We start from the raw sequence: 14,202 nt of genomic DNA, 5'->3' as shown, positions 1-14,202 counted from the left end.
AGAAGTCAATCCCTATCGGAAGTTGGAAGAGTGCAGTAACGCAGGGATTCAGGGGAGGAGTGCAACCTCAGCAGAACAATGGTGTAGTGGTGATGGTCCCTATCCCTACCTACAAATAATGTGGTATTGTTAAGGAACAACACAATGGACCTGGGTGTTTGACTTCCTCTTCTCACACTTCTATTACAGGTCAGGCCAAAAGTAAGGGATTGGTAGTGAAAGGTAGCTCCAACATCTGGCATATGATGGCTCTTTTTTGCATGAGGGTGCGGGAGGAGGGAGCAGCTGTTTGGGCCAGTACATGTATGCACTCGGTGCATGCTGCGTGAAACTATTAGAGGCAGTTACAGCAGCCTGTATATAGTGGTCAGGGGAATGAGGTTCTCTAGCCTAAGGGCAGTGGAATATTTCATTAGTGATGGATCTAAATACAGAAATGAGAAGATTATTAGCTCCTTTCAGAAACTCAACTTTATGATCAAATGCACTCAGACAGGTGTTTATGTGCATTTAACCACATGAAGCAAAGTCTTTTGCATGGACCATGCTGGAAGCTCTGTTATTTTTGCAGGGGCAATACTAAGCAATGTGTCATTAGAGTACCAAATTGGAAAGCAGTAACAGAAGGGCCAAACCCGTCAAAAACCTACCTAAAATCAACTAACCAACAAATGATGTCCTTAAACTGGGCAAGGAATTAATTAAACAAATGCAGTTTGTCAAAGTTAACAAAAATCCCCATTGTAATGTAAAGGGATTCCAGTGCTAGTACCACGAGAGTTGGCACCCAAAATTTCACCATTCCTAGAAAACTATTCTAACTTGTTATTGCCCAAATGCAACGCAATATTTTTGGTCACAATCCATAAAAAAATTACCTTTCAGCTTATATTCGAGACTCATAAAAAATACGTAATTTCTCAGGGCTATGCAGTGTATCATATAGAAATGTATTATTTTTAAAAACATTCAAAACAAGTTTGCAACTCATCTGATAAGGAATAGAAAAACATCATTAGCAATGACTATGCAGTAAATTCTTGATTATTCGCGAGAAGATTATCTGTGACATTCTCTCTGCCCAGCACGTCAAATTTTTTTGGTAAAATTACATCATCTATGATAATCTCTCTCCACAATGCATCAAATTGTTTTGGTAAAATTGCCATTGTAAAAATAATTAAACGCTTTGAAATTTTGATATACTAATTAACACAAGTCTTAAATACCTACTCTTTTAAAAGTTTTTATTTTGATCACATAATCTAAAGTTGCAGTTAGTATTTATGGCTTTAATTTAAACATTTTTTCACTATCTCTACCTTACTGCTATCATTTCTCCAAATATTAATTAGTCCTGACAACTCTGTATTCTCCTTTAAGGCCAGCAAACATATAGTTTAACAATGTTACAAATGTGTTTTTAATTACTGCCACTGCATTATTTTAATCAGTATTATGTAATGAATATAAATCTGTATCAGCATTCTTCGTCTATAGTTAACCTTCAAGTAGCAGTATTTAGGGGAGGCAACCAACAGCTGAGGTCATTTGTGCCATAGGGGATGGATAGGAAAGGATGAAGGGTGGAGAGAAACCCGACATCGGCATTAGCCTACTCTAAATGAAAGGCACAAAGGGGTCCGCAGCTTAATGTCCCATCTGATGGACGGCGTACTCACTCGAAGTGCCCTCCAAAAAGCACCTTAAGTAGGAATCGAGATACCACTAAAAAAATTTAACACCGCCGGGATTTGAACCCGGGCCCTCTAGGTTTACGATAGCCACCTCACCATCTCAATCCCCTATAACCTCCAATAATCATCTTTATTTTATTCTCCCTATAAGATTGAAGTAGCTTTCATACAATACATTCTGCTTTCCTCTTGATGACAACTGTGTTTTTCTAAAACTATAAATCAACCCTTAAAAATGCTGGAAAATGAGAATAAGTTGTAATTTCCATCACTGAAGTAAAAATACCAACGTATCTTTCCTCTCAATTTTATTCGGTACAACTACTTTTGATGCTTGAGTGTACATCATCCTCAGCTCAGGATGATGCAAATGCATCAAAACTGGCTATACCGAATAAAACTGAATGGAAAGATACATTAGTATTTTTACTTCACTGATAATGGATTCCCACTCAGTTATGCCTAAAAGCATCAAATATATAATTTCCATTGTTAAAACTCCAATCAATCACAAGGAATTTGAAGGGAGTACATTTGTCTCCTAATCACCGTCACTATCTTTTAAAACTATTTTGATCAATACAAATAGAATCCGTTTATATCATGAACATATTTCCATTATTTGTACATCATCATGCACGGATATCAAATTGTTTACTTTCATTGATAATATGATGAGTAATTGAAAATAGATAACAATCCGACTTTTAAAAGACCATGGCACTAATGAAGTAATGGTGTTGCATAAGATTATGAGAACCATTTCCTAGCATAGGATACAATTCAGGAGTGGAATTTCGGTGATACGGAAGGAGGGAAGAATGACAAGAAGCAATCACATTATTTATTTTACTTATTCAAGAGTGACATAAGATGTGATTTCAAAAGAACAGAATGATGCTGCCAAATTGGTATCAAGGAGGAAATGGGAAACTGGGGATGATCTGCAATTCTGTTAGCTCTTTGGCTTTTGAATTGTTTCAGAAAAAAATGAACCTCTCCCGGGACAGCGGTCTCAATAGGCGGGTTGACTTGTTGTGTGCCATGGGACATTCTATAGAAATATTGAAAATAAATAAATCATCATGTTTGACTCCCATGAGTTTGGGCAATTACAATGAGCATATGAGATGTTAAATTCATGTTTGAAAAAGTACTTACATGCTTACTCCATGTATTACTACCACAACTTCTAACTTTACCCTGCAAGAATGCAATGTTTAATGCATGCTAGGTCGTTTGTGGATGCTCGGAGTAGTTCAACGTACAATCTTCAAAAATGACTTTCTTGCAATATAAAAATGTGATTTTTGGAGGTTAGCTTCTTTAAGAGCACACATTGTAAGTTCTTAAAGGTGACATTACACTCCTTAAAATTAACTGCATTTATTTACCTGAAGGTTAATTTGACAGATGGGGGTAGGGTTCAACCCATATTATGCCCAAATGTCATGCAAAATTCACACCATAGGTTAGGGAACCAGTTCCATTCCCTGTGCTCCTATATTTTCCCAGGAAGATCTGCTCCCTGAAAATCACACAGCTTGGGTTAAGCTACGGGTATCCAGAGCTATCCCCAGGAATTGAGTCTGGCCCCTCAGGTCAGTAACCTTCTTCTCACTGAATGTCCCTTATATAGGTAAAAAATAGGTACAGCAAAATACTGTCAGATATCATCAACATCCCTCTCATTCAAAATTCCTGAACATATATAATAGTGGGCAAGCACTAAAACTTCATGGTTTCTAAAATAGAATAACTCGTGAAGCAAAATTTGCGGTAGGAAGACAAAAATTCAGGTGTCACTCAATGAAAAATGATGTTAATTAATTTAAATGAGAGATGCTTGATTATGGACAACTTTTGTAATTCCTTCCCACCATCCTTAAACCGGTACACTCTAGAAAACATGTAGAAATCATGCTCCTGGGTTTTAAAAGACAATCAACAAAGTGAACTCAATTCATGCATCACTTTTAATTGCTATCTCGAACAAGCAAATCATCGCCAAAATTATCCAGAATAAACATGACAGCCAAATGATTGTGTAGTTGAAGATGGGTGTACAAGATTCATCCAGGCTTCCTGGATGACTCTCATATATGAAATAAAAGTTAGGACTTATTAGTGAAGACAATAAGGAAGGGACATTGTGTATGTATAAACACTATTCATAGGTGTATAAAACATGGAGGTGCCGACCACACCATATGTTTTCATGGAATAACTATGGTAAAAAAACTCCATTTCCTAAAATTTGATACCCTTTATTTTATAAAGTATCACAAACATTTATAAAACTTATTTGATCCATGACATTTAAAACAAATGAGCAATACTGATCAATTTCTATCCCTAAATTTTTGTCCATTTCCCATCAATTTGTACCACCATCATTTGGACATACACTCAGCATGGCCCAGTGCTGGAAAATTTGCAGGAGCAGATTTGATCTTCAACTGGATGCTGCTTCCCCTATCCCACCTAATGCAACATGGTCTCTGACAGCGGCATCCAGGACATCTCTTACATCTTTACAGCCTTGGAGGGCATTTTGGAGAGCACGATTCATTCGATCCAAATGCAGCCTTTGGCCAACCTGTTATATGAGCAAGTTATTGTAACATTAATGAAAAGGCCTAATGTTTTGCATGAATGGCTAAAGGAAAACAAACAAAATCTAAGCTAAAAAGACAAAACTAACATTAAGACCAGGCATGAAATTTTCTTCTAAAACTAAAGGCTAACTTTAACCTCTGATTAAAATTAAAACTCAGTTTAATGATTACCAGTTAATTTAAATACCAGGCCTTAAATTGCTCAATGACTAAACGATGATGATACACGGGCCGTTCACTAATTCCTTAGAAAATCCAAGAGATGAAGGATGTATATTGGAAAAGGTTTGCTTTAAGTAAGTCTCATTTCTCAATAGATAGCTGTTAAAGTTTCAGCTATATCCATCACGTGACTTCATTTTTAAAGATGATTGAAGCAATAAAATTTTGTTTGATTAGAAAAAAGTTTGATGCAGTGTTTAAACGCTTCTATTTTAAAGTCTTATCCCGGAAGAGATCAAAGCTGAATTGGATGAAGTTCATGGCACATCTGCTTCTGTGTTTGTGACTGTTTACAATTGGGTAAATGAGATTAAAAGTGACCGTACATCCACAAATGATGAACATTGTTCAGGACGTTCAGTGGAAGTAACTTCTTCCGAAATGATTGATAAAATCCATGATATGGCTTTGAGTGAATGATGAATTAAGTTCCCGAAATAATTGAAACCACAGGCATAGCCCATGGTACAGTTTTTTAAATTTTGAATAAAGAATTGGGTGTGAAAAAAATCTTGGTAATATGGTTTGCAGTCAGTAGAGAATAAACATAATCATGTGGCCATGTGGGGCTGGTTAGGCACTTTTCCATGCAGATCCTGATGAGTTTCTGCATAGATATATAACTGCAGATGAAATATGGACACACTGCTACACTCCAGAGATAAAAGAACAATCAGAACAGTGGGTTTCTAAAGGGGATCTTGCTCCAAAGAATGCTGAAATGGTCAAATTGACTGAAAACGTAATGGCCATGGTTTCTTGAGATTCACACAGAACAGTCTACATCAGTTACTTGCAAAAAGGAAAAACAATAAATGGAGAATATTATACATCATCATTATACCGGTTGAGAGAAGAAATCAAGAAAAAACATTAGCAAAGAAACAAATTTTCCTCGATTAAGACAATGTATGGGTGCACACCTGTACAGTTTCAATGGCCAAAATTATGGAATTTAAGTACACATAATTACATCATCCACTGTATTCACCACATTTGGTCCCCAGTGATTTTTTTATTTCAAAAATTGAAAAAAATGGCTTAGTAGAAAACAAATAAAGTCGAACGAGGACAACATCACTAACACAGATGCCCATTTTGAGAACCTTCTCAAAAACCTACTTTTGGACGGCTTAAAAAAGTTGGGGAAATACTGGGAAGAATGTAGGAAGCATTATAAGAAGATTATGTTGAAAAATAAAAAAATCTATAAGAATAATTCGTTCTATTTTTTCCAAAGGAATTTTTAAATGACATATGTAGAATGATCTCATTCACCAATGAGTAGTCTCAATTGTTTATAAAATCAGACTTGTTGGCAATATCTACATTAAGTAGACTCCCACATTAACTAATGATGGATTTAATGAGAAATTAAAAAACTGGACAAAAGAAAAATAAGAAAACTCATTTAAAAGGTGCACATGTTGGTTATAAAGTACCCTACTACACTTCCTGGAGCTAATCAATGGTTTCCAATTTATCTCGTAAACTTTTTGATTTTAAAAAACCCATTGGAGGTCAACATTTAATTTCATTTTTTTCAAAAGCATGTCCATTCTTCCACTTTCAACTGATTGTTGAAAATAAGACATTTTACCCACCATTAATTTTATTCACTGGAATATGTAGTATTCCAATGAATAAAGTTAATTAATTGTTTACATCAAAATTCTTGCCAGAACTACTTTTCAACCTCCAGTAACTCTCTTCTTTCAACCCTCAAATCCACAATGGAAGTGATAATTTGGATACATCAATAAATCCTGCTATTATTACAGCTACAAGGGTGGTCCCATAAGTAACTGGCCTGATCTAGAGATGGCAGTGGTTGTTTGAAAAATATCAATGTATTAAAAATTACGCAATCTATTAAGCATATGTTTCAACTTCGAAGACGCTACGTTGTTTAGTCTTTGTTTGGCAGCCATCAAAAGTGAATATTTTCAGCGAATTTGTGAAAATGGAGAAAATTGGTCATCGTTGTGTGATACAATACTTTCTTTCGTAAGGCCTCAGCCCATCCAATATAAAAAGAAAGCTGTACAGGATTTTACTCTGGGTGAGTCTGCTCCTTTGTTTAATACAGTAAAATATTTGGTAGTGGAGTTAAAACAAGGCCGTACGAGCTGTCAAGATGAGCTCATTGGTCGACCAAATGAGGTGATGACTTCAGAAACGGTGAAGAAAATCCACTAAGTGATACTGGATCGTCGACTGAAAGTGCGCGAGCTAGCAGATAAAGTAGGCATTTCAAAGGGTGTGGTACATCACATATTAACTGAAAATTTGGACATGAGGAAGCTGTGTGCAAAATAGGTGCCACATTTGCTCACACTCGAGCAAAACCAGTGTCGTGAAGATGTTTCAATTGTTTAGCAAAGTTTCACAGCATCAAAGCAGAAATTTTGCACCATTTCATAACCATTGATGAAACATGAGTCCATTACTTCACACCCAAGACAAAAGAACAATCAAAACAATGGATTCAAAAGGGAGAACTGCCTCCAAAGATGGCGAAAACCGTTTAATCTGCAGGCAAGGTAATGGCACCGGTTTTATGGGATACGCGTGGGATAATTTTCATTGACTATCTTGAAAAAGGAAAAACTATCAATGGCGAGTATTATGCAAACTTATTGCAATGTTTGAGCAAAGAAATCAAGCAAAAGTGGCTGAATTTGGTTAAGAAGAAAGTGTTATTTCATCAATACAATGCACCAGCTCACAAAACCGTTACTGTACAGGTCAAAATTCATGAATGAAAGTTTGGATTGCTACCTCATGCATGCTATTCACCAGATTTAGCCCTCTTGGATTATTTTCTGTTCGCAAACTTGAAAAAATGGCTCGATGGTCAAAGATTTTCCAACCTTGAAGAAGAGATGTCAGCAGTTAATGACTATTATGAGGAGCAAGACAGTTCTTATTATAAAAAGGGTATTGAAAAAATTGAACATCGCTGGGAAAAGTGCATAGAGCTGAAAGTAGATTATGTTGAAAAATAAATAATTTTTTCCAAAATTTTTGTGTTTTCTTGGTTGGGTCGGGTACTTCCGGGACCACCCTCGTTATCTTGAACAGTTAAAATCTATCAAAAGCGTGAACACTCGATGAAGATAGAAAATAAACACAAACAGTGATGTAATGATGGTGGTTTAACAATGGGTTGATGTGCCTAAGTTTTCCATTTTTATCTTACTAGCTGAAAACTGCCACGGCTGTAGTAACAAATGTAGCCCAGTCAACAGAAATCTTCAGGAAAGTGAGTAGTTCACAAAACGTTCTCAAAATTCAACATCTTGAATGATTCTAAAGTAAAATGCTTTGGGGCCACCATGGTTATGTTAAAATTCCATTGTGGCCATAATTCGAGCAATCTGCACTAAAATGATACATCATCCTATCGCATTGGCCCGAGATTTTTTTAAGAATACCATGCATATTATTTCTAATGAAGGGGAATGACAATAATATTTTTCATAAACTATACAATAATATTTTTTTATTTTTGTAAAAATTTCTAAACTGAATGTATTAAAAAATTTGCAGACAAAATAATTATTAACAAATACCTAGCAATGAACTTTTGATATGAGAAAAAAACACTTCATAACAGTTGCCATTCATGATATTTTCACAGTCCATCTTTTTTTAACCATTTGTTGAAAAAAATTGCATTCATTTATTTTACATTTGCCCAAAAACAGTGCTTCAGCCTTTACATAGGACTTTGAACAATGATATAACAATTTGACAGTTACATACACCCAAGCCCTAGGTGGAGAAAGACCACCATGGCGGGAATCAAACCCACGACCTCTGGGTTAGCAGATGAAGCCATCAACCTACCACCACCAGGGCCAGCATGGTTAATGTTAGTTATACACATAAAGAGGGACTTAATCAGAGCAATTGGGTCTACAGAAATAAATTTTCATTATCTCACCTGACAGAGAACTAATCGCCCAGATTCAGCTAATGCAGCAACCGTAATGGTTGGACTTCCACTTGTCTCTTCTCGGTGGCTTGCATCCACTAATGGGACTTCACCTTCTTCACGCTTCTCCTCATCCCAGGATGCAACCGCTGGAGGAGGAGCTAACACTGTAGTACATGACGTGACATACTCATGCAATGGTATGCCGGCATCTATTAGTGCCAAGGTCGCTGCATTAACACATGCCGAGTAGTTACCTCCATCTGCTTGCAGCACCTTTAAAGTGCAAGATACACAAAGTCCACTTATATTATTTCTTGCCTTTCTCTGATGCCAAACTTAGTGAAAATGTTGAACCTCAGTTTCATTGTGGTTGAGCATCCGTTTGGGACCAACTTGAGGAACAACATAATTCTATACAAAATATTAGTAAGACTATTCACTAGGTTACTGGGCTCCTTCAGGTCCCCTTCAAGCATGTCTTTGGATGAGAAACAAAATGGCATTTTACTAAATTAATTTTGCCTTGTATGAAATAAAAATGGCTGGGAGGGTACTGAAAAAACTATTTCAATAGGGGGATTGCACGGTGGTAAATGTACTGGCTTCCCATCCCGAGGGGCCAAGGTTTGAATCCCAGAGGAAGCAGGAGTTTTCAGTGATATCTCAGTCCCTCCTACATCCATGTGAGGAAAGTGTTTCAAATGGGGTATGCTGTCCACCACATGGAACATCCAATAGTGGACCTTGGTGCCTATTGCTAATAGCAGGATAATGCTGATGCTAGACTTCTCTCCACCCTTCCTCCTTTCCCTGATCATCTTACTCCTACTGAATTACCTGTACCCACCAATCCCCAATGGCACAAATGACTTCCCCATCAATCGCCTCTCCTCATAACAACAACTATTATCACTTCAATGGAAGATGACGAGCAATATTTTTCAAAACAAAATAAGATGGGAAACTTTTTGATAGCAGCAAAACACTTGATGGAAACTACTTAATCCCAGTGAAAATTGTATGAAAAACTACTATTTTTCTGCTACTACAAAATAACTCTAATTTCAGATTCCAAAGAAATTAGTTTTCCTTGTAAGATCCTTTACACTTAATAGTCATAAATTAATTTCAATGACTCACTTGTGCTATAAAAACCTACACTGTTAGTATAAAATTAAGAATTACTTGAACGACACTTAATGCATTCTTGAATTTATTTTATAATATTGCAGCAGGGATCACTTATAGAAAAATCCACGATAAAATGCTCTGTATGATTTTGGATATCATAACATATACGTATGTCTTTTGTCATAGTTATTACTAAATATAAGGTAAAAGTAATTTTGGGAAAACATGAAATTCATTTGATATACTTTAAATTTTATGCATGAAAGTACTCATTTTTCATTTACTTACCTCAACAAATATGTCAATTTGAGAACGAGGATAGAGCTCTGTTTTTATGGCTGCTTCAAACGTCTGCCGAAGATGTGATGACATTTCTTGGGATTTCCTGTCACCTCTGGGCCGTCTTTTTCTTTCACCAGTACTGAAAGTAGCCATACTATATTGGCAGTTAACTAAGACTTGGTCCAGAAGGCATTTTGTTCGACTGCCTCTTATCTGTAATTAAAAAAAAAATATAGGTGGTCACTAGATGGGAAAAGCATACAGCTATTGATTGAATCCTCTGCAAAATCTTCAGACACAGATAAACTAAAGCCGGGAAATTGCAGATGACAAAGAGAAAAGAATTGACCTTCCTCCCTTAACATGTAAATTATGGGGCTTATCAAGAAAGAGAGTTTCTACCCCATCTGTCAAACAAATATTTGGATTTATTATCATCAGATGATGTAGGCTTCACTAATTAGATTAAAACCTATTTCTTTGATTCTGCCCTGCCTATGACATATTTATCCTGATTCATTTAACTGTCACAAAAAAGAAGCACAATCTCTACCACTTTAGTTGCCATTGAAAACCACTTCAAACGCTTATATTTCCTATCCCTAGAGGATCTTAAACTTGCTTTTGCAAATTTTTCTCTGATATCCATTGGTAAAATCCAAAATATTGAAAAAAATGACTATCTCTGTCGCACCATTCATTTCGCATCTCTTTCCAGTTTTGTGAATTTTACATGTGTTCATATAGAATGGAATGCGCAGTAGAGGAAGGGGGTAGGGCGGGAATCATTGATGAGGAGAGGAGAAGTTTGTTTTTGGAATAAAGGAGAGGTTGACTTTAAGGGTTGTCACTGCAGGGGGTAAATGAAGGTCAGCGTAGAGCATCTGGGTTGGATTTAGAAAGAAACAGATAAAGCAGGGGTAACTGAAAAGAGTACAACTGCTTGATAGCTATTTCTTCACGAGGAGAATCTTTGTTAGAATTACCAGATGATGATACACTATATCAAAACCAGTGGCAGTAAATTTATATTTTTGTGGAATAGCAAAATGTTTTTCTTTCCTCACATCATGAAGGAGATTTGTTGTCTCAGGCGTAACTTTATGGAATTTGCATAACATCGATGATGATGACGTTCAACGTTGAAACCTGGGCGTGTTTTTAAAATAAAGTGTGTGGTATTACAAAGTCAATTATTTCATTACATTTCACCATGAAGGAGTTTTATAAAATTACACCACTCATCACATCAAAGACGATTAAGTTAAGTAAATGCAACTCTGACATATGATCTTCAAGGAATACAAAAAAATTGCAATCAAATGATTCTCTTAGACTAGATGATCATATAATCTTTCTCATATTGGGATAATAAGGTAAAATAAGCAAATAAACTTAGTAAAGGCAGAAATAAATAAGGGTTTCAGAAACTCTCATGACAATAAGCCATTGAGATAGGAATGGAAGTCTCATTGGCAGACTAATTATACTCAACCCGATCGAGAATTTGCTACAACTTAGTCCACAGTCTAATCAGTGAATACCACAAATCCATTAATCAAAAAGATGCAAAGTGGTGCAAACGTCACGAGAGCTATACTTATGTACAACAGTATTGCTAGAAAATAATGTTACTTTATTTTTACAAGCAAAATTGCTGTAAAAATATAAATACATGGAAAAACAACATATCAAACTTCCTAAAAACGGGAATAACTGGTGCGCCACACCTGACATTGGCTGTTAACCGCAAAATTTTCTTTAGCAGTTTAAATACACAAACCACGTGAGGGGGAGAACCCCAAAACAACATATTAGGTACAATATGATAGCAAAACAGACCATGATGGATTGAGAGAAACATTATCAGAAACAGCGAAACATACATTGCGAATTAGGACACACGAAGAGTGTCTTGAGAGTCTCTTCAGAAGAATGTCTATGTAAGAATCCCAATGCAGCAGGGAATTTTAATAAATGGCAAGATTTGGCAGACTCTGCCTGAGGCAAAGTTTTTCCATCTTAAGGAATGTTTTTACGAACACTAGGGTGGATGTGTTTTTGGGAAAATCTCACAACTAATGCCTTTCCAAAACTGAATTTAAGAAGATTGCGATGGGTCAAAGAATTGATTTTGAACGTGCTCCAGTAGGACCGTTAATTAACAAATTTGGAAGATGGAATAAGTAAGCCAATAATACCAAATAGCATAATTGAACCACTTCAGTAATGTGACGATGGAATAAAATTTTTACTCAGTTAAACATCTTCCTACAACACAGATTATTATCAAATTTGGTGAACCACGGAGTTTGAAAACCTTTTACGAACTTCTGAATGTTTGGCGAAGGGATGCTTCGCCAAACGAAGTAGTAGCTTGCCAAAATTTAGAAACTGCTTTCCAATACCTGGAGAAGTGTGGCTTCGAAACGTTTTAGGTGACCACTGTTGTACGTTCTGCTGGTAGAGCGAAATATACTTAACATGCTTAATAAAATCTCTTCTAAAATCTAAAATTTCTTACCTCGTGTGGCCCATAAACGGCGGCAAGAACTTTCGTATTTCCTTGCTCTAAGTAAGAACTACCGTCTGGTTGACTAAAAACTCCTAGTTTGCACTGTATCTTTCTAAGTTCATTAGTTCGTCGACCGTCAAGCCTCAACCCTTGATCCGACAGCAGATCAAACCCAGCCATATTTGGCCGCAATTCTTTCTTTCGATACTCTGAAAAACTATGTACGTAGTTATATTCAAATCACTTCGTAATCCTCGTGTTTGAAAAACACCAAAATTTTCAACCCCCTTACCAACCTAAAGAAATTTTCGTGTGGATCGTGTAGATCCTAAAGATATGATTGGAAGAATTAAAGCCCCATGACACACATAGGAGTTGATTTACTAGTATTCCGAAGAATTATGTTATACATGGGGGCAATTACACGACCACTTAAAAACAAAGCAAGTCAAATGCACAAGATTAGTAAATATACAATATTAACCAAAATAGTACAATCATTTGTCAATGTTTTCAAACTGTCTTCGAGATTGATTCAATAGGAATCGATTAACTCGACCGTCGGAGCGATTCTTTTGAATCGTTTAGATTGAAAATCTATATCGAATAGCAGACCTCAACAAGGAACGGTCAATCGGCGATTTAGAGAAGAACGGGGTTCAAAAGAGATAGACTCAGTAAACTAGAAGTGGCAATGGACAATGGTGATAAAATTGACAAATTTAAGTTCGCAATTGATCGTGGTGGAACATTCACAGATGTGTACTCTATATGTCCAGGCGGAAAAGTACGTGTGATGAAGTTGTTATCTGTTGATCCAGCTAACTATTCGGATGCACCAAGAGAAGGGATAAGAAGAATTTTACAAGAGGTAATTATAGTTCATTTGTTCACATGTTGGTTCTTTTCAGACTAAGCCCATGGACGTTCGGAAATTACATTTTAAGCAAGTGACATTACATACAAATTATTTTTTTGCTGCCATAACCACACTTTATTGTGATGTCTAATCATCAAGATCGTTAGAAAATACTTAAGGTTTTCATTAGCTCGTATAAATATCAATAGAAATTAAATAAAAAAGCATTGTGAGTTCGTGTTAAAGAATTTCAACGTATTATCCTACCCGAACTCGGGCTGAATCTCGGTAAAGTCATTAATTGATATCAACTACGTACTTTCTTTTTAACTACTGTTTTTTTCCAATATTACGTTTCAATATTCACCCAATTAATTTCATTACAGATAGATATCTCAAGGTTGGACAAAAAGAGTCCAACTGTATTCTCGTCATAACTTTAGTTAAAATCACATTTCACCCTTTGATAATTAATATTTCCTCTGAATATGATTTGGATTGCGCTTGAATCAATCTTTGGATACGGGCTCGCTTACCAGAAGTTTCACCCCTGACTTACTACTCACTGGGGGATAATGGGTTACTGTCATTCATTGAAAGAGTACAGCTCTTCGTTTGGAATATCAAATTTGCTCACCACTTCCCTTGCTCATTTTACATCCGTTCAACTGTGTGAAGAAGATAGCCTCTGGACCCGGGACATATTCCTCACCCGACTGATTCCTACCTATCTCTTCCACTTCTCCCACAACCTTACTTCTTAGAGGGTTTTCAATTGGAGCCATTCGCGTTTGCTTGGCCCATTTTCGTTTACCCAAAGTTTATTGACGTACAGCGCGTGTGGTCAATGTTAAGTTGGATAAGAATTGAGAGCATTCGCCAACAGGTGTTTCCTTCAAGGTGCGCTTATTGGCACGACACAATTTAGTGTGCGT

General features: G+C 36.3%; 2 protein-coding genes across 2 annotated transcripts in view; one reads left to right on the top strand and one right to left on the bottom strand.

The window, feature by feature from the left end:
* Nucleotides 1-3,972: 3,972 nt before the first annotated feature.
* On the bottom strand, nucleotides 3,973-12,919 carry Ski6 (exosome complex component Ski6). Its single transcript, XM_071592198.1, has 4 exons — nucleotides 12,418-12,919; nucleotides 9,900-10,106; nucleotides 8,487-8,753; nucleotides 3,973-4,296 (listed from the first exon to the last, which is right to left on the bottom strand). The coding sequence occupies exons 1-4, from the start codon at nucleotides 12,586-12,588 to the stop codon at nucleotides 4,153-4,155; spliced, it is 789 nt and encodes a 262-aa protein (XP_071448299.1). The 5' UTR covers nucleotides 12,589-12,919; the 3' UTR covers nucleotides 3,973-4,152.
* Nucleotides 12,920-13,045: 126 nt separating this feature from the next.
* Nucleotides 13,046-14,202, top strand: part of LOC139694009 (5-oxoprolinase) — a 236,140-nt gene continuing 234,983 nt past the window's right edge. The window contains exon 1 of the mRNA XM_071592398.1: nucleotides 13,046-13,279. Within this exon, the coding sequence (XP_071448499.1) occupies nucleotides 13,103-13,279 (177 nt within the window). The 5' untranslated portion in view covers nucleotides 13,046-13,102. The remainder of the gene's footprint in view (nucleotides 13,280-14,202) is intronic.

The sequence above is a fragment of the Hetaerina americana genome, unplaced genomic scaffold (assembly GCF_022747635.1).
Source record: "Hetaerina americana unplaced genomic scaffold, ioHetAmer1.1.p SCAF_5, whole genome shotgun sequence".
NCBI classification, from domain to species: domain Eukaryota; kingdom Metazoa; phylum Arthropoda; class Insecta; order Odonata; family Calopterygidae; genus Hetaerina; species Hetaerina americana.
The sequence above is the reverse complement of the archived record's forward strand: the minus strand, read 5'-3'. Positions and strand labels throughout refer to the sequence as shown.

Excerpts from the sequence above, each read along its gene's own strand:
- Ski6 (XM_071592198.1), bottom strand. The coding sequence starts at position 12,588 with ATGGCTGGGTTTGATCTGCTGTCGGATCAAGGGTTGAGGCTTGACGGT. Across the intron at positions 10,107-12,417 it reads CCGTTTATGGGCCACACGAG|ATAAGAGGCAGTCGAACAAA; the intron begins GTAAGAAATTTT and ends TTTTAATTACAG. Across the intron at positions 4,297-8,486 it reads GGCGATTAGTTCTCTGTCAG|GTTGGCCAAAGGCTGCATTT; the intron begins GTGAGATAATGA and ends CTCATATAACAG.